The sequence below is a fragment of the Paramisgurnus dabryanus genome, chromosome 12 (assembly GCF_030506205.2).
Source record: "Paramisgurnus dabryanus chromosome 12, PD_genome_1.1, whole genome shotgun sequence".
Taxonomy (NCBI): Eukaryota; Metazoa; Chordata; class Actinopteri; order Cypriniformes; family Cobitidae; genus Paramisgurnus; species Paramisgurnus dabryanus.
Window position 1 is genome coordinate 32,708,700 of NC_133348.1, and position 21,094 is coordinate 32,729,793.

General features: G+C 37.6%; 3 protein-coding genes across 5 annotated transcripts; 1 reads left to right on the top strand and 2 right to left on the bottom strand.

The window, feature by feature from the left end:
- Positions 1 to 137: 137 nt before the first annotated feature.
- selenol (selenoprotein L) lies at positions 138 to 7,708 on the top strand. Of its 3 annotated transcripts, none has more exons than XM_065268989.2 (10): positions 138 to 281; positions 827 to 908; positions 1,035 to 1,088; positions 1,513 to 1,558; positions 1,644 to 1,771; positions 2,461 to 2,575; positions 4,469 to 4,591; positions 5,320 to 5,457; positions 5,718 to 5,868; positions 6,998 to 7,708. In XM_065268989.2, exons 1-9 carry the CDS (start codon positions 182 to 184, stop codon positions 5,844 to 5,846), a joined length of 915 nt encoding a protein of 304 aa, XP_065125061.1. In that variant the 5' UTR covers positions 138 to 181; the 3' UTR covers positions 5,847 to 5,868; positions 6,998 to 7,708. The 3 variants fall into 3 exon arrangements, with proteins under 3 accessions (XP_065125061.1, XP_065125060.1, XP_065125062.1); XM_065268988.2 differs by having other exon boundaries at positions 140 to 326; XM_065268990.2 differs by having other exon boundaries at positions 185 to 349.
- clec11a (C-type lectin domain containing 11A) lies at positions 7,158 to 14,971 on the bottom strand. The gene is made up of 4 exons (XM_065268991.2): positions 14,702 to 14,971; positions 13,212 to 13,323; positions 11,055 to 11,246; positions 7,158 to 10,680 (listed from the first exon to the last, which is right to left on the bottom strand). The coding sequence occupies exons 1-4, from the start codon at positions 14,810 to 14,812 to the stop codon at positions 10,283 to 10,285; spliced, it is 813 nt and encodes a 270-aa protein (XP_065125063.1). The 5' UTR covers positions 14,813 to 14,971; the 3' UTR covers positions 7,158 to 10,282.
- A 980-nt stretch (positions 14,972 to 15,951) lies between these two features.
- c12h1orf198 (chromosome 12 C1orf198 homolog) lies at positions 15,952 to 20,538 on the bottom strand. Its single transcript, XM_065268996.2, has 4 exons — positions 20,189 to 20,538; positions 19,815 to 19,865; positions 19,163 to 19,732; positions 15,952 to 18,578 (listed from the first exon to the last, which is right to left on the bottom strand). The coding sequence occupies exons 1-4, from the start codon at positions 20,501 to 20,503 to the stop codon at positions 18,522 to 18,524; spliced, it is 993 nt and encodes a 330-aa protein (XP_065125068.1). The 5' UTR covers positions 20,504 to 20,538; the 3' UTR covers positions 15,952 to 18,521.
- Positions 20,539 to 21,094: the final 556 nt, after the last annotated feature.

A 21,094-nucleotide genomic window follows, 5' to 3' on the forward strand; every position in this document is an offset into this window, starting at 1 on the left:
AATATCAAAGAGTATACTCTTTGTTAATATATAAACCGCAGTGAAAGACCTGTGAGGTCACGTGGTACCAGTATCTTTTCTCAGCGCTGCTGAGGATTGACCAATAACATACTGTGTTGTGGTTGTGACGTGTCGAATAGTAATAGACATATGCGCGCGGGCGCGCGTGTGTAAACACATCATGGCTACAGTGGATCAAAATGCTCTTAATGAAGCTCTGAAAGATCTCATTGCTTTTTGTAGAACATCGCTGGATCATGTAGAGAAAGACATCGCGCAGGGTATACAAAAAGCTGATTTAACTTCCTACTGGTGCAGCTTTGCCAGTCAGTCATGAAAATGGATTCGGGTTCGTTTAATGGATTTTTGCCATGCATAAAATGTATCGTTTTAATATGGTTATTGTATTAAGAGTTTTATTCTGTTACCCAGCAGCACTTCCTACTTCCTTTCATTCAAACGCGTACAGTATGTATGCAAAAAATGTATAGTGCTTGAGGTCATACTTAAAATGTTTGTATGACAACTTTAGTTTTTAATTGATAAAATAATATTTTTATATACTTATAGTTATGTATTATGTACTAAGACACACTGTGGTACACATACATGTAATGAACGAATCTGTGTTTTTTATTTTTAATAACAATCTGTAAAAAAAATAGTGAGCACAGTTACAATACAAAAGACAAATAAATTAATACAATTAATAACATTTTAAATAAAACGAATTAAATAAAAATTCCACATTAAAAAGTAAAAATAAAAAATTAAAAGTGTATATAATTAAACTTTAAATTTTGTGTGGGTGTGTGTGTTACTGTAGGTGGTACTTTGCTTGATATTGCTAATCGGAAAATTCGCCCTTTATTTGGCCTGATGTCAGCTGGGGCCAAGTTCTTAAACAGGTGGGTATACTTATCTTTAAACATTTCTGTGATAAGTTACGTTTTAGGTTTTTGTTTGTACCACAACATGGTAAACTCTATCCCATAATAATAAGAAATGAAAATACTGCTTATGTTTTCTTTTAGTCTGGGTGTGAAGAACATTAAAGAAGCAGAAAGTATATGGGAAGATTTTTTTCAGTGAGTAGAAAGACATCACATTTAAAGTATGTAAATATTAAACATTAAAGCAATATTACTTAAACATGAGTGTGTTATGGTAATGTATTACGGTGTGCTGATATTCAGTCATAAAAGCACCTTTTCTGATATTTTACTTTAATGAAAAAGTTCAGTCGAAAGTACGTACAAAAAGTAAAACTCTTGAAACAGCTCTCCTGTCAGGTTCAAGCACTAAAATTGGTATAATAAATTCAGTCATTTTTGTTATAATCCAGTTTTCGGTCTCTCATATTCTTCTAAGTCTTATTTTATGAAATATCAACAATGTAGCCTCAGACTGATGCTTATGATCAGGGACCTTTCAAGGTTAATTTAGCAAAAAAATGATTGGCTTACCTTTCTTACCTCTTATTTTTATCCCTTAAAATTCTTTATTCAACAGGATAACTGAGGTCCGAGATAATGTTGAAAGCTTACTGCAGCTGGAAGTAAGTCATATTTCATATGATTCTTGTACTGATATATAACAGTAGTGAGTGGTACTGAATGAGTGTTTGATTGATTGATTGACAGGTGGAGTGGGACACCTTTTTAAAACGTCTGGACGATCAGATGAAAATGAGCGACACAGTTCTTTCACAGTGTCCTGCAGCCCAGATGCTAAGCTCAGATACACAGCTCATAAATGTTCAAACTAAAGAGTGAGATGAACACATTGATCACACTTACTATACTCAATACAGATCCGATGCATCAGACATGTTGAGCCAATGAGGACTTTTAGTTATGATGCCATATTCCTGTATAGTTTTTTAAGCTTGCTTATAGTGTATAGGATGTTAGTTGTGAGACAGTTCTTTGCTTTTGGCAGTGGTGGATTGTAACTTTAGGATATTTTGTTATATATTTGTGTAGAAAGCTGGTTGAAACTACCCTATGTACCCTACAGTATGTGTTTGGGGTTTATTCACAATAATGCATAACTATAGCTGTAATTTCTCTTATCTCTAATGTATATACAGATAATGTTCATGGGTTTTATAAAGATCATTAGCACATTACTTGAGGTTAAATGGAGAAGGTTTTCATATCGTTTGGATAAATCATTTAGGAAGAAAAGGAAACATACTGTAGGGATAATTTGTCAAAACTAATAATGCTGTAATTATGCTAATTACAAAACTAGCATGACTTTTTTGAATTTTGTCTATAATTATGAATGAAATTATTTCATTATTAAAATACCAATCTACATATTTAAGAACAATGATATACAAAATTTTTATTTTTTCCAACCTCAAGATCCAGCCTGTCTTTGTATTACATTTTACTTTTGATAAGGCATTTTTGTGGTGGTGATGGTAACATTTGGTCTCTGCTGTTTATGTAGGAATGTGACACTGGGTCAGTACTTGGGGAAGGGAGAGAATATTCTCCTTGTGCTGCTTCGACATTTCGGGTGACAGCCATGACGAGACCACTTGACTGAGCTGACGAACAGCAAGGTAAGATAACTGGACATTTATAGAAAGTCACATTTCGCAACCACAGTCCAATAAAGAAAACAATAGTACAGCTCCAAACACAGTCGCTAATACAGATGACAAAAGCACTGTTGCTTACACTGATGAAGAAAGCACAGCTTCAAACACAGTCGCTAGTGCAGATGACAAAAGCACAGACGTAAACACAGTCGCTAACGCAGATGACAAAAGCACAGCCACAAAACAATCACTAATACTGATGTAAAAAGCACAGCCACAAACACAGTCGTTAACACAGATGACAAAAGCACAGCCACAAACACAGTCGTTAATACAGATGACAAAAGCACAGCCACAAACACAGTCGCTAATACAGATGACAAAAGCACTTTCACTAACACTGATGAAGAAAGCACAGCTACAAACACAGTCGCTAACGCAGATGACAAAAGCACAGCCACAAAACAATCACTAATATTGATTTAAAAAGCACAGCCACAAACAGTCATTAATACAGATGACAAAAGCACAGCCACAAAGAACAGTCACTAAAACTGATGTCAAAAGCACAGCCACACAGTTGTTAATACAGATGACAAAAGCACTGTCACTAACACTGATGAAGAAAGCACAGCTTCAAACACAGTCGCTAACGCAGATGACCAAAGCACAGCCAAAAACACAGTCGCTAATGCAGATGACAAAAGCACAGCCACAAAACAATCACTAATACTGATGTAAAAAGCACAGCCACAAACAGTCATTAATACAGATGACAAAAGCACAGCCACAAAGAACAGTCACTAAAACTGATGTCAAAAGCACAGCCACACAGTTGTTAATACAGATGACAAAAGCACTGTCACTAACACTGATGAAGAAAGCACAGCTTCAAACACAGTCGTTAACGCAGATGACAAAAGCACAGCCACAAACACAGTCACTAACGCAGATGACAAAAGCACAGCCACAAAACAATCACTAATACTGATGTAAAAAGCACTGCCACAAACACAGTCGTTAATACAGATGACAAAAGCACAGCCACAAACACAATCGTTAACACAGATGACAAAAGCACAGCGACAAACACAGTCACTAATACTGATGGGAAAAGCACTGCCACAAACACAGTCGCTAATACAGATGACAAAAGCACAGCTGCAAACACAGCCCATAATAAAGATGGCAAAAGCACAGCCACAAACACAGTCACTAATGCAGATTGTAAAAGCACAGCCCCAAAACCAAGCTGCTAATGCAGATGACAAAAACATAGCCGCAAACACAGTCGCTAATGCAGATTGCAAGAGCACAGCCACTAATGCAGATGACAAAAGCACAGCTGCTAATGTAGATGACAAAAACACAGACGCAAGCACAGTTGCTAATTCAGATGACAAAAACACAGACACAACCACAGTTGCTAATTCAGATGACAAAAACACAGACACATGCACAGTTGCTAATTCAGATGACAAAAACACAGACACAAGCACAGTTGCTAATGTAGGTGACAAAAACACAGACACAAGCACAAATGCTAATGCAGATGACAAAAGCACAGACACAAACACAGTTGCTAATGCAGATGACAGAAGCACAGACGCAAACACATCTGTCAACCCAGATGACAAAAGCACAGCCGCAAACACAATTGTCAACACAGATGACAAAAGCAGTCGCAAACACAGACACTAAAACTGATGACAAAAGCACAGCCATAAACAGTCACTAATCCAGATGAAAAAAGCACAAGTGCAGGTACAGGCAGAAAAATGTTTTGAAGTCTTAACTCAGCTTTGGTTTGGCTGAACATAATGATGTGCTTTCATTTTGTAGTGAATTTTCCAAAGTCTATTGTTTTTGAATCAGCACAGCTCAGTTTTCTATTTGCTATTCTTTCTCATACAGGATCTCCTAGAAGCTCAGTCAGTCCGCGTGCTGGTGGTCTCGTATGGTTCTCTGGAAGGGGCAACTTTCTGGCTTGATCAGACAGGCATTGAATTTGACATGTTGTTTGATGCAGAAAGAGTGGTGAGGATTATTGATTGTGAAAGTGCTTAATTGCACATTGAGATAATTTACCAACTGCTCTCAATTCAACTGGCACGTGAATCAAATTTATAAAGCTAGCTTTCCTCTGTTCCTGGACCATTTTCCACATCCCTCCACCACCCCAACACCTCAAACACCTCACTCCTATAAATTCCTATCTTGGTATGGGGGACTTCTCTGGGTTTGAGCTAAGTTTCGAGCTCGGAGCCCTCCCCTTGGATATCATGTGAAATATGCATACCCTTTGCTAAATCTGAAAACTATATTTAAGTCATGACAACTCTCTAAATTCAGTTTTAGCATTTTAATGTAGCATGGTATGTAAAATGCTTTGTCTTGGTGGTCTAGATCTGCAACGCTGTTGCTGTTAGCATGAGTGAAGGCTTTTGCTGAATCATGCACATAATTACAGAGGCTACTGCTGCAAAGAAATAGGGAGTACCCCCATAACAAATCTAAGCAGGTGGTGCTGGGGGAGGAGGTGGGCTAGGAATAATCCCATGGCGCAGTGCATTGAGAAGAACCAGGACAGAACAGATTTAAATAGGTCATGTTGACAGGTTCATAGGAACCAGTCAGCTGCATGGGTTACTTTATCTCTTATCTACTGAACTAGCTCAATTACAGTGTCCTTGACCCCAGTAGTAATATTGTATTGATAGTATGTATAGATGTGTGCTGATTGGTCCGTTTATGTTGGGTTACAGGTTTACCAAGCATTGGGCCTGGGTTCATCGTTTGCAAAGGTGATGAAGTTTAGGTCAGTGCTTCACTACTCTGAATTTCTGGTGATGAACAGAAAGTTCCCTGACGTGCCACCACAGTTCCTCAACGATCTGTTTCAGGTGAGATTTACAGATTTTGAGACATTTTGATAACCTCACCTGTATAGTGGAATATTAAAACAAACTTTAATTGTAAAGCCGTTCCTGGACGTCTCTTGGCCACTTTAAGCTGCAGAAGGCACCGGTCAAAGATCTGGTTTCATGAGAATCAATAATGAATTCCTTTTAATATTATGTAACGCCAAAGCACTTTATGAAAGAACATCTGTCTCCCTCTAGTCTAGGACTTGAAAATGAATTAAAACTTTCTCTCTCTCTAGATGGGTGGTGATTTTGTGCTGGATGAAGATGGTAAAGTAATATTTTCTTACCGGTGTAAAAACCCTGCGGACAGACCAGCAGCTGCACAGATTCTGGCCGCCGTGTCCGCTCATGCAGGTTTTTGTTAACTCCTGCAGACGCTGAAGAAAGGTCTTGTTTCCCTTTCATCTTGATAAGAATTTCCAGTTCCTGAAACATTATATTGTGTTTGTGCAAGTCTCATAATCTGTTTTTCCATCTGAAAAGATGACCAGGATGAAGTTTGTTATTAATTGACCTCTCAAGACCCTTGATTTGGCGAATATTCAAAAGCTGTTGTTTTTCCATCAGAATACTGACAAAAATGTTCAACCTTTTAAACTTCCTGAAGAATGTAAACACTGTGCTTCTGTGGAGCTTACAAAACATTGCTCTTTGTTTGTTTGTTTGTTTGTTTGTTTGGTCCAACATTGGCTCAGCCAATAGCGTGAGTTTTGGGAGTTTAGTAAGCCAGTAATGGAGAATTGACTAGTTTGCTTTCACAACTAATGTAAAAACAACTCGTTAACTCTTTCCCTGCCAACGTTTAAAAAAAGTTGCCAGCCAGCGGCAGCATTCTTTATAAATTTACACAAGTTTAATGCCTTCCAGAAAATGTTCTTTCTTTAAATATATAAACAAACAATATATCAAATGAAGGAACAGACCCTCTGCTTTTAAACTTCTATCTTTATTAGTTCTCTTTTTATCACCTCTTAAATATGGGTAGGTTTCTTAAGAAATACCAAATTTTTAACAAAAAAGCTGAGATAATTGCATTTTTGTAAAGGACTTTTGTTAGAGATCAGATTCAGAGCGATCCTTAAAACAGAGTTTTTACTGTTTTTAAATCAGTGGATGCTTCAGTGTTTTATAAGTTGGGTAAAAGTGCCACCTAGTAGATAATAGCGTAAATATAGATTACCGTAAAAACTTGTCATTGGTAGGAAAAGAGTTAAAACACTTAAAATACACGTATCATATCATACAGTGGTAGCAAGGGTTGTTGAATGCAATTTTGGGATGGTATCAACAACCTTTTACTTACCTGCTAAGAAATGCTTTGAAACCGAAACATTTTTCCATCCTGTTTGTGACAAATTTCATACACATGGTAACGCTGTCAAAAAGATCTGCGTTTACACAAATCTTTGATGCGTAAATGGCCCCTCACACTGATAGAAAGAAGACATTATTAGTACAAAGTTTGTTTAAGTGATGGTAAACTGTCACTGACTTTGAGTCTTACATGTGTTACTAGATTAACTACCCAGAGACACAGCTCTACCAGAGGTTGTATGGATGAAGATATGACTTTAACTCATAGACTTATGAAGAGTCGGCTCTGATGGACATTTACAGCCTCTGGTCATCACAGCTTCACATCCCTTAAGTCAACACAGACCAAACATTAACCAGAGTCATGATTATATCAAATGAGATTTATTAACTGCTTTTATTTGACAGATTTACAATTTTACATGAATTAAATCAATGTATGAATGAAGTTGTTTAACTACTGTAAAATCTAGATAATATGAAGGTTTGTAAATGGAATGTAAATGTTTAGAAAAAGATATGATTTTTGTTAGAATTTTTGAATTGAAGTCCGTGTTGAATAAAAGGCTGGATTTTAACCAGACTAAAGACTGAACAAATATTTTTTAACAACCTTTCAGCACAGATCACTTTAAACCTGGTTCAATAGTTAGTAACAGACACTTCAGAGGGCTGAAAAGACAAAGTATAATTCTTCAAATTTTCAGAAGAACATCAAAACACATTTTCATTTCAGTTTTGAGAAACGTCTACATCAGCAATAATGCAACCGTTAAGGATTAGACAAGTAGTTCTGTATGTTGTAAACTTTTCTGTTATTACTAATAACAATAATTTCAAGTCACTTTATCTCTTTTCCCGCCAGTGTTATTTAAAAAAAGTTGCCACCCAGCTCCTGCATTTTTTATGATTTTCACAAAAGTTGAATGCCTTCCAGAAAATAATGTTCTTTAAATATAAAACATACAATATATCAAATGAAAGAACAGACACTCTGCTTTCAAACAAACAGGACCTTCATTTGTTCTCTTTTTATCACCTCTCAAATATGGGAAGGTTTCTTCAAAAATACAAAATTTTGAGATAATTACATTTTTGTGAAGGACTTTTGATAAAGATCAGATTCATAGCGATCCTCAAAACATACACAGAGTTTGAAGTGTTTGCCCTAAGGGAATACTTCCCGATTTATAAGTTGGGTAAGAGAACCACCTGGTGGATAATATCGGAAATAAGGATTGCCAGAAAACACGTCATTGGCAGGGAATCATTTCTCTTAATTGACGAATTAACTCCTCAATGGCAGGGAAAGAGTTAAGGGCTCGTTATAGTTGTGCGTAGGTCCAACGGTGTAGCCGCGACGGCGTAGGTTCGGCGTCGGTTTTCTTTTATACTTTGGGTCGTCGTCCGCGTTGACCTGCAAACACACGCACAAGACCGCTGGTAGGCAGTATCCACGCGTGTAACCACAGTAGCAGCGCGACTGTCAATGAAGAAGAAGCTTGGCAAGTTAACCCACAAACGAAGAAGAAACAACAACTTCTTGTGTATAATTTGAGAAGACCAGCAATGATGAAAGTAAATAAACGGCGACTTTTGTTGCAGTTTGAGTTAAATCACTCCTCAAGTTGGCTCATCTTTGTTTTTACCGACACAAAACGGAAATACCCATGACGCAGTTTTTTTACCTGACGGGAGGGGTTCTGGTGGACCAATCACAGCGCTTGCGGTGCGCGTAGAACTTACGCGCTGTTAACATTTTTGTGAGGTGCACTTCAGGCTACGGATAACCAACGGCGTAGAGCTTACGCACGACCATAAATCGGACTTTATAGGGGTCTAAAAAGTGCGTAGCTCTGCGTAGCCTGACGCGCACCTCACAAAATGTTTTAAAGCGCGTCAGATCTACGCGGACCGTAAGCGCTGTGATTGGTAGTGATGGGAGAAACAAAGCTTTTCGAAGCTTCGAATCAATTGAACCAATTGCTTCGAAAATTGATTCAGTTTTTCGAAGCAGTTCGAAACCCACACACATTGGCGACCCCTGCTGGTCAAAAAAGTGTATAAGCAGATGTGTCCAAACATTTTACACTTTTTTTTTTTACAAAATAATAGCAAGATTTTTATTAAAATATGTTAAAACAATTATTTAACTTAATTAAGACATAGTTAAAAGTGTATTATGTGTTTTTAGTTTTATTTAGGGCAAACAAATGAATAAAACTAACTACCCTTTTAATTATGCACATTTTTGTCATTAAATCTGTCTATGCACAAAAAGTAGACAACATGGCAGTGTTATTAGTCAGAAAGATGAATGTTTTATGAATTTTCATAATAAAACTGACCCGAGTTCACCTAAACTTATTAGACACTGGTCATGTGATCAACTCCCCCTAGTGGTGAACCATCGGATTTTCGAAACGTTTCGAAACAGTTATGACGTAATGAAGCCTCGTTTGCTAAAATCACGTGACTTTGGCCAGTTTTAAACAAGCTCCGAACCACTGATTCGAAACAAAAGATTCGTAAATGTTTCGAAGCCTCACGAAGCAGTGCTTCGAAAACGACCATCACTAGTGATTGGTCCACCAGAACCCCCCATCAGGTAAAAAAACTGCGTCATAGGTATTTCCGTTTGTGACGGTGAAAACAAAGATGAGCCAAGTTGAGGAGTGATTTAACTCAAACTGCATCAAAAGTCTTTGTTTATTTACTCCCATCATTGCTGGTCTTCTCAAATTATACACAACAAGTTGCTGTTTCTTCTTCGTTTGGGGGTTAACTTGCTAAGCTTCTTCTTCTTTCACTTTTGTGCTGCTACTGTGGTTACATGCGTGGTTACTGCCTACCAGCGGTCTGCGCGTGTGTTTGCACGTCGACGCGGACGACGACGCAAAAGTATAAATGAAAACCGACCCGGAACCTACGCCGTAGGACCTACGCACGACTAGAACGAGCCCTTAAGCCGACACTGTGCCTGCTATATTGCATCTGACAGTACTGTCGCAACAGACAAGCGTGAGTAACATTTTTTTAGATTTGCTAAAAGCATTGCTAAGAGTTGCCTTTACTATAGCTTTGTCTGTTGTTACAGATCGTTTGATATATGCTGAGTATTTATGCGTTTGAAGGATGAAGGCTGTCAGCCAATAAAACTGTTTGCCAATCATACCACTGGGTGTTTATTTATAAATAAAGTCTACAGTCTGCCGTGCCTATTCAAATTGAGCATTCTGATGAGAGGGGGTCAAAACAGGACAGAAAATAGCCTATACAGCTAAATTACTGTTTTTATGTCACAATCGTGGTAACATTATAAATGGACCTCGGAGAACAGTATAAAATAAAAAGGCAGTTCAGGACCCCTTTAAATCTGCTGGTCCAAATACTGTGTGCAACAACGATATATGAAACAGTGAAAAGCTGCTCTTTATACAAAAATCTCATGTAGGACAGAGCTGATCCATATGGGAATTTGTGGAAGTCAGACATCAAACTCGCATAGGTAATACATGCGTCTGTCGCAGTAAGTGTCCCACCAGTCTCCATCATCTGAGGCCATGCTTACACAGTTCTCTCGTTTCCCGCCATCTGGCTGGCTTGACAAAAAGTGCTTCCTCCACTGAAAGTAAGTGACACGAGTAGTGTCCTCAAACAAATAAAGTCCTTCTGAACGCTGGTCGTTGATCCCGAGCCACACGGGCCAATTTCCAGGAATAACGGATTTCACATACTCGGCTAAAGCTTCCTGCTCCTTACGGTCTCGAGGCATGGCCATGCGTCCACCTCGCTCCTGACACTTCTGAGATGCTTCTGCGTAGGTTGCGTACACCCGGTATACCAGAACGCATTTGTACCCCATTTTACGGCCTTTTTGGCAACCTGGAACCACATAAATTTGTTTAATTTTCTAATGTTTCACTACAGCACAATAGGCTTTATGCCCAGCTGCACTACTTCCTGAACTTCAGCCAGCTCCTTGTTTCCTGTCTGCCATTATTGGACAAACTGATTAATCCAGGTGTGCCTGACCTCAGTAGTCACAACAACAATAATCAGACACACCTGGATTAATCAGTTTGTCCAATAATGGCAGACAGGAAACAATGAGCTGGCTGCAGTTCAGGAAGTAGTGCAGCTGGGCATAAAGCCTATTGAAGTTCAGTTTGATGTTACTGTATGTCGAACACTTGTGGTCTTTTCCTCTGCTAATGGAGGGCTCTATCTAAGTGAACTACAGTAAATTGCACACTAACCCTCTAGTCGTCCGATCTCTTTACGATTGTCCTTGCAGTAAGACGAGACCTGTTGTATGGCGTCCTCTGTGTCGCCCAGTCTGCTGTCAAGGCGTGTCATTTTCTCCATCAGCTGTAATACTTTAACATCTAACGTGTAGTGTCCCACATTAAGTCTGTGTATGGCCTGATCCATCGCTGCCAGTCTAGACACTGCATAAACAAAGTGAATTAAGTATTTCATTAGACTGCTATGCTGCTGCATTCCAGTGAATGAATCGAATCATTGGGAAAATCTGAAGAAACTAAAATATGTTTTGGAGGAGGAAGGGGATGACAGATGGAGTGCCTTCGAGTTATTTTGCATTTGAAAATTTATTAGGATTTTAAAAGTAGGCTACTACAAACAAAGTAATACATCTTAAACCTAAGCTGGTTTGCCAGCCTATAAGCTGGTTTAGTCTGGTCAGCCTATCATCTGTTGGCTGGTTTCAGAGGGGTTTTGTGAACTGAGCTAAACATCAGTTTATTCGGAAACATGCTCAATCAAGAAGCATTATGCAATTCACATGTCCAAACAATTAAATGTTACTACTCTCATTTGGCTTCTTGTCAAGTCATACCAGACAATGCTTGAATTTTTTCTAAGTTAAAACAGAGGCGGTTATTTGAAGAATTTTGAAGAGTTTCGTTGCAAAACAAGATAATTTTTTAATTTTTCAGAAATCTTGTTTTTTTGGTTGTGCATAATATCAATTCAACTGCAGTTGGTTTGTTTTGATTTAAAACTTCATAACTTAAAAAATACAGCTAAGTAGCACCATAAAACAAAATAACAACATGATAACTTAATAATAAACAAGTTTTGACAAAATGTTAAAAACGGAGTTATCTCGATTTGCAACGAAACTCTGCATTTGCATATATGGGTGATTATATTATTGCAGGTACATTTTGTGTCCAAAGTCATTATTTTTACTGCTTTTTTAAATGGTTATATGTTTATTATTTTAATAATATTTTTTACTAAAAATATTATAATATTTACATATTAAATAAATTAAATTTATTATTTAATATAGTATAATATGAAATATTTTCAGTCTTATATAGCTGAAAATCATGATTTCGTGTTGTCAGAATTAGTCTGTCAATTCTATTGCTCATGTAGAGTTAAGGCCGTTTCACGCGACAAGCGGTAAAATCGCCGCGTGGCTACAGCTTTTCTCGTGTAGTGGAAACGTTTTGTGCAGCATTTAGTGCAAATGTGTGTATCTTCAACAGCGCCTGCCATTAATAGTCTTGTCCGTAAAAGCAACAGGATTTTTGGTGCACGAGCAAAGGCGTTTGGACCAACTCCGCTTCACCTCTGTAACCACCCCCGTTTTGCCGCTTTCCGCATGTCTCCTATTGAAAAAGAACTAAACACTCGTGGTTGCCGCGTACCGTGTGAAACAGTCTTAACACTAGCTGTGTTTCTATTTGCACAAACTGTAGCGTTATTTTCTAAATGTCGACCAAAAAAAACTACGAAATGACAGCGTTTTTATATCCGATGTTATGTGACTAAAACGTAATTTTGTTGTTTGGTGATAAATCATTATAAAAAATATGGCGATGGGTTGATATCATGCGCTTGATGTCATGATGTCATGCGCTTGTCCTTTTTTTTGCATGACACATGAAGTCAAAAACACCTCTTTTGTATTGTCATTCAACCAAACATACAGCAGCATATTCAAAGAATTATGTCACATGACTTCAGGTGACCTTTAAATGCAAAAAATAAATAAATTCAATTGCAACATATTCCTTTTTCGAATTGCCTAAACCCTCACCCAAGCGTTAAAAAACTTTTTATTAAAGGCAAAACACACACACACCCCTTCCCCAATAGAATCTGGACCTTCTTTTTGATAGATCCACCCCACACATACACAACCCAGGCAATTACATCCGTTAGTAGAAAAGCCCCTTACTGCTGATTGGCTACAAATGTGTTTTGGTAGTCCTCCTAAAATCATGCACCCCGCCTTTAAAAAAATAAAAAATTACTTTGAGCACTAAATGCCTGCAATTATATTGTATAATCACCCATATACGATTCATTGCTCTGGTTTTGGTTTGCTTGTCTGGCACTTCAGACATTGTAATCATATGAGCGATGAAGTAACACACAGATGTAGTTGTAGGTGCTCTCGACATCTGAGACGGCAGTGGTTGGTTCAGGTTCAATGATGTCAGGAGTGTCCCCTCGACCTAAAACCGCCTCCTCATTGAACTCTTGTGCCTGGAGAATTAAACAAACAAAAAAACAAAAAAACAGAAACTTCCTCAAAAGCAGACTCGGCCTGAATAAACATACACAGGTCAAAGCCAATTTCCTGAGCTAATGTGATGCGTCACCAAATTTAACTCCCAGCTTTGCTTCTTCATTTGTATGCACTTTATAGATAAGCATGCAAGTTTGATCACTTACTTTTTGAAAACAAAAATGCATTAAACGAAATTAAATTACAATGTTATGTTAAATACATTACCCTAACACTTTTAAATGTTTTGTATACAAGTTTATAAATAAATTAAAGGGATAGTTCACTTTAAAATGAAAATGCTGTCATCATTTACTCATCCTCATGTTGTTCTAAACCTGTATGAATTTCTTTTTTCTGATGAACACAAAAGAAGATATTTTGAGAAATGATGGTAAACACACAGCAGATAGTGACCACTGACTTCCATAGTAGGAATAAAAAAATATGATGGAATTTAATTGGTACTGTCAAAGTATGTGCTCTCCATCATTTATCAAAATATCTTCTTTATCATTTATCACAATACTTCCAAAATATTTTTTTCCTACTATGGAAGTCAATGGTCACCATCTGCTGTGTGTTTACCATCATTTCTCAAAATATCTTCTTTTGTGTTCATCAGAAAAAAGAAATTCACACATAAAACAAAATGAGGATGAGTAAATGATGACAGAATTTTCATTTTAAAGTGAGTTTATACACAAGGTTAAAGACACATGTTTCAAATAACACTAAGCAAAAATAGTATTTTAATATATAACCATCATAGCACTTTCCATAACAACATGGCATTATGTTGCATTTTTCTAAATAAAACCTAATACAAAGATTTTGTTGAATTTAAGTAATCATGGTAACACTTTACAATAAGGTTGTATTTGTTAACAATGAGCTCATGCATTAGGTAACATAAACTAGCAATGATCCATACTTAATACTTCTACAGAATAAATAAATGTATTCAATTCATGTTAATTTCAGCATTTACTTCTACATGTATGAAATCAAGTATTGTAACTTAATGAATGCACCATGAAATTAATACCTGTATTGACATTAACTAACATCCCAAAAGATTAATGCATGCTGAAAAACTATATAAGTATTACTAATACAACCTTACACTATAAAAAAAATGCAGCAGGAAGTTAAAACAACTTGGTTTTGCAAGTCAATTCAACCTACTATTTTAAGTTTTGACTTAAAAACATTGACATATTCAAGTTGAAATTGTTTTAACTTATTTTAAGTGACATAAAAATATGTGCACATTTTTTACAGTGGTTACCAAAATCAGTTTTTGTAATCCGTTTTAAAATATATTATCATCTGTCCCAAGATAAATGTATTTACCTGAAAGAGATCAGGTGTTGTGATGACCAGGCTTGTCTCATCGTCAGCAGAGTTACACGAGGACAGAAAACTGAAGCCCACCACAGCTAGAAGAATCACTGTTGGACTCATCTCCACTTAAATCACTTCATCAATATTATCCCACTGTTTACCCGTCTCTCTGTTTTACTGTATATATACACACACACACACACACAGATATCCCACCCTCCTGATGTTCTTTCAGCAGCGACCTTCTCTTCTTCTTACTTTCACATTGCTTTAAACTTACTTCATCTCTTTCTCTCTCTCTCTCTCTCTCTCTCTGCAGTCTGATCTTTTTTTAGCCTCCTCCCTCAGCCGACTCTTTTTTTTTAACGGTCTGAAAACATTTACCTCTTTGTTATCTGTCTCTTTTTTACTTGTTTCTTTACTTTTCTGCTTTATTTATTTCTTTTTACTTTCCCCTTCTGTGTGATTCATTCTAACACATTTTTCCTCCCATCTCCCACTTGTGCGAACATTGCAAGTTTACTGACACAGCATTCACTCCTTCTTTCTCGCTTACATAAACACTTAAATATTCACTCTTTTTTACAGACCTACTTTTCACTCTTACATTCATCTTTCCCACACTTTGGGAATTGTTATGTTATAGTGCTCCAGGAACATTTTATTCAGGAATGACAGGAGACTGGTGAACATCACACATGGAAGGAATTTGGAGTTCTTATTCTCTAGAACAGGAGATTTTTCCTCTCCCTTCCTCCTCTGGTGGAGAATTCAGAGAGGAATTGGGATGCAAGGAATCCGGATTATTATGTAACAAAGTCTAACATATTTCTCCCAGATGGCTTTGTGTACACATTATAACTACCAGGAAGCAGATCCAAAAATAGATAAACGGCACTTTCACCTTTTGTTTTGCTGTATGCATCCAGATTTCTTATAAAACGCCTTCAAATGGATCCGAAGAAGAGCGCTATGTCTTTAAATGTTGATTGACTATGGAGCAGCATTCCAACGGAGAGACATAATAAACGATAACCCCTTAATATAAACAATAACCCATGAAACTGATATGAATACGCTTGTAGCAAGGCGAAAACGTCACATATGTAAGCAATTATGCTAAAGCACAAACCGATCACAACAGACGGTGAACTCTTGAAATATTTGACAAACACTCATGAGATTTATGAGAAAGTTCTGTTTTTAATTATCACTGCTATCTGACTACCAGCAAGCAAGAAAGATTCAAACGACACAAGTTAACATGTTTTTTATTTTATTTTAATAGTATTCATCTTACATAACAGGTTTATAAATGCATAAACATTGGCTCCAGGCCATGTGTTTAGTGTTCAAGAAAAACATTTCCAATTTCCTACTTATACACTCTAGACGCTCGACACACAAACTCTAGTAGACGAACGCTAGCGATTTTCAATGCATTACTTGCCACTGGGTTGCAAAGGGGCAGAACATTAACTTAAATCTGAGGAATTCTGGAAAAATTCCAAATTGGAAACTTGATGGGAATTATTTGGAAATTTAGGAAAATATATATCACATACAAACATAAATAAATATTTTGTTTGGTCATAAGCAGATATACATGCAACGTAATACAGATTTTGAGGAATCCTGAAACTTGTGCTCATTAAAATAAATGCAGGCATGATGAGCATAAGACATTAAAAATAGTAAAGTGTCCAAACTTTTGGGTGGTTTGGGGTGTAATTATCTCACCTAAATGTTTTCTCAGTCAGTGTATTTGTCTTTACAATGATATAATGTTGTTGCACACTAGCGTACATGCAGCACAAAGAAATGTATGTATTTTTTGTGTGAATAACCGCAAAAATTGACATTTTGACATTATTTTGTGTGCAGGATTCAAGAAATGATCTGTGTATGTTTTGAATGCAAGTAAATGCAGGGGGTGTGGCCTCAATGGCCCTTCAGTAAGCAATGTGACTGAGAAATGTGCAGGGTAGAAATTAAACTGAAGTTTTATTAAATCTTCTTGTTTTAAACAAAATTATGCTGCAAGATATTTTTTTTACTATATTTAAGTTCCCTATTATAGCCAACTCTGCAATTTTTTTCAAATTCCCAGTTTATTCCCATTAATTCCCATGGAAAGTTTCCAGCCTTGAAAATTCCCAGAATTTTGCAACCCTACTTGCAGGCAGAGTAGTATTGCGAACAGTTAAAGGAACAGTATGTAAGAAATTTATATAAATTAATCATAAAATGGCCCTGATATGTCACTAGACATTAAGAAATCATTTTCATTTCAAATACTTATATCACTGACAACAGTGGTCTGGCCAGGATATTGTCATTTAAAAGGTGGAGTTGCAGCCCTCAACTGATGTTTATGTTGTCATGTTGTGTATTTGCTACCAGTTGTGTGATTGCAGTACCAGTTTTAGCCACAAGTTTTGTTATTGCAATACCAGTTTTGGCCACAATCCTACATACTGTTCCTTTAAGGTAATGTACCTGCCTTGATACCTGCTCTCCAACATCATAACAACAGTATGCTGACAATTTCAAGAAAATCTTGCGAAAGTTAACCTGTTAATGGCCATCTACCAGATGTGCATTTTAAGTTATCTATAACGCTCTGACATACTGTGACTTGGCATGTATACTCACTATCGCAGTAATGCAAGACTGCACACTTTCAATGTCCTAGCGAAGCATTCAGTATGATTTGCCAATGATTTTAACTGTTGTGTTGCTCTAAGTTATCTCTGCTGTACTTTACTACTGAAAGAAGCATTTAGGAGAATAAAGTGAAAGGATTATTTGATACACAACAAACCGCATATAAAAAGTCTATAAAACAAGCCAAGGTGCATATTGTCTTCTGAAAACCATGCTACAGTTCTTCATTTAGGTCCTTATCAGTAAATGTACAGTGAAATATCTTAACACTAGTATTAAGGTCTAAAAAATAACAGATTAAAGACTGGGCCAATGAGAGTAATGCATCATTCATAAAGAGTTTTATTCAGTCTGCCGCCATGTTGATTTCAAATTGAGGCTGTGACGGATGGCTTTAAACCTATTGTTTTGTTGGATACCTATTGGATGCTGGTCATTCAGCCATCAAAACACCGAAAATACATCATTTAACAAATTTCCACAGGACAAAAAACATTAGAAAATGTGAATTGAGAAAATGACAACAAATGACCGATAAGCCAATAGGATAATTACAAAACAGATTTTATGTACACGTTGTGCTGCTCTCATATCAAAATTAGGTCACGTTTTCTGAGGGTCTTTGTGTTGTGGAAATGTGTAAAATTATGTATTTTCTGTGTTTTGATGGCTGAATGACCAGCATCCCGATACAAAATAATAGCCCACACTCTGGACGTCCAACATGGGGGCGAACTGAATAAGGCGTATAGAGATGCAGAAGTCTTTCTTGACTGACTGTGAAATAAAGTGCAAACCATGGAAACACACTTGAGTCCACATGAAAAGGTCTGGGGTTCAGATCATGCAGATTGTAGTTCGTGATTCGTATGAAGGCAATCTAGAAGATGGCTACAGATGTATATCTTGCCAAGAGTTTGGTAGGAAAACACAAAAGAAATATACTTCTCCATTTTAAGCTTTAATACTTAAGCTTTGGGTTATGAAAGTAAGAGGTTCAGGTGAAAATTTGCAACGAATTTGGTTTTAAATGATGCCCATCTGATGCGATTCAAACAAAGCAGAGCTGTAGAGATACTGATGCACCCTAAATAAACTACTTAAGCATTCAAAATTGTAGTGTTGAAGATCGTGTTTCTTGATTCTTTGAGATATTCTAGCATTACCAGTTGTCTAAGAAGTCAAATCCAGTCTTCAGAATACTGCTGCTCGTGTTAAACTGCAAAATGAAGAAAGTAAAATAGTTGGTGTAAATATGTGAAGTGTGAGAATGAAAAAGTAATAGGGCGTACACACCAAAAGCAAAATCTACAATTTGCAATAATAAGACGCGAAGTGAATTGGGCAGCGCAACTGCCTTGAAAACGTGCTATTCGCCTCAAACACATCTTCGCGCAACTTTAAAAAAAAAATTCAACTCAAGCTAAAAAATTGCATGAGTAATCTAGAGTGAGGAACGTGATGCTTTGCGTTTGGTGTGTACGCAGCATAAGAATGCATAAAACTTTTAAGTCTGTAATTATTTACTCCTACCCATGCCATGTTTTTTCAAACCCTTATGACTTTATATTTTATCTCTCACAGTAAAACAATGCAGGCTACCATGATGTCTATTCAGACCCGCAAACTTTGAGTGATGTCAACGGCCACCACACTTTACTGTGAAATGTACATAAACATTAAGTTGTTACTTGATTTTTACTTCAAAAATGGTCATCACAGGCCGAGTCATACGGGTTTGAAATTTTGACATTACCTTTTTTGACGTGCTTTTATGAAATGAGTGAATTTGATCCATCGTACCTGTGAGAACGAAGGACTTGAGGCAGGCGAACCACTGGGCTTGTCAGCATCTTTGCCTGTGTTTTGTTGGGCTGAAGAGAAGCTGGTGACCAGGCCAGGACTGAAGACATCATCCAGGGTGTTGTTTACAGAGGGAAGGGTGCTCTGAGCCCTCTCCCATCCCTCCTCTGAAGTGGACGCAGGAGCAGGAGGCGTTGGGGTCACGCTAATCGCAGCGGGAGTTACGCTGATGGGAACTGGTGGAGGAGGAGCTGAAGGTCTATTGGTCCTCTGTTTAACCTGCTTTGAGGCGGGGGCTTCTTCAGACTCCCTCGACACGGACTCCGGCCTGAGGTACGAGGGCAAGGGCTTCTCCCCCTTCTCCAGAGATTTGATTTGGCTCGGCATCAGGGACTGAAATTCGGCCTTCTCGCCCTCCAGCCTGGACCGCTCGGCGCTGATCTTCCAGAACGACGACTCGTCATTGTTGGGTGGCTTGCTGCTTTGAGAGGTTTTGGGTTTGGATTCGTTACTTACAGAGGGAACGGCCGACTCTGTGGCACCAGAGATCAAGCTGAATTCCAGCTGACTCTGTAAGGAAAGACTGAGTCACATTTGGCTGCTTTGGGACGGCAAACTGGATAAGTATTTTTAGAAAACATGCCCTACTTACCCTGGTCTCCCAGGAGAAGGGAGCCGAATGCTCGTCTTGCCAAGTTAAGTCCTTGGAAAATAGAAACACAGAGATGTCATGCATAACAGAGTTTGACTTATAGAAGACCATTTTTTACAGGAAATATTATATTGTTACGGCCTTGTGTAACATCTTGTGATCCATGATAATGAGTACCAAAATATTAAAATATTTCAAACATAAGTATTAGCTGCCTGACAGTCTGTATAGATGATTTACGTTTTATTATCCGTGATGGTTTGGGACTGACACATCCTCAATTCAATCACTAGAGCAAATCCAAACAGTCTACACACAACCAATCAACACAATACAAGTACAAACCAAAACAGAGTTATGGGTCACATAAGCACCTCTTCTCCAAAGTGTACTATCTTCTGTCCGGTCTGGATGAGCAGTTTCGGGTAACAGATCACCTCATCTCGGTCCACCCGGTGCATGGCGTACCGAGCTCGGATCCGGGGATCCATCATGCCGTTATCGATGGCCGAGTCCTGTTCGGCTGGACTCATGTGATCCCAGGCGGGACCGTAGCTTTCTTTTATCTTGTCCCTCTCCTGCATGATCTTACGGGCCATTGAGTTAATGGAAGAGAAATATTCACGTTTTTTGGCATCCGTAATGTGCGGAGGATCCGCCACAGCCCCTGCCATCGCTGCGGCCGCCATTTCCTCAACAGCTGGAACAACCAGCGAGCGCTGACGTACACAAAAGACTTTTATTTTGTTTTGTTGTTTGCTAACATACTAGGCTTGTTCGACTTCATGCGGCGCCGCAAAAATCGACAGCCGGATGACGTTAAAGTATCGCGAGAGCGAGACGAAATATGATTTAAAGATCCATTCTCGCGGTACTTTGACGTCATTCGGTTGTCGGTTCTTGCGGCACCGCATGAAGCCAAACGCCTACTGTCATGTATTTTCACCACATGGTGTAAATATACACTAGTCAACATTTGAAGTGGATTTTAAAAAGTTCTGCAAAGTTGTCCTAAGACAAGAACATGTATTGTTGAAAATTTCAAAACACTAAAATAAATAACATAAAAATACTATGGATGCAATTGATTTTAAAAATACAGTACTACATATTTTCCTAAAATGTGATTTTCCTACTGCAAAAAAATGACTTTTGCATTGTTTTTAGTACAAATATTTAAAAATTCTTAATGCAAGATGCATTTCTTAATAAGCAAAATGACATAAACTTAACATTTTTCTTACCCCATACCCATTGGCAGATTATTTTTTAAATGTTTT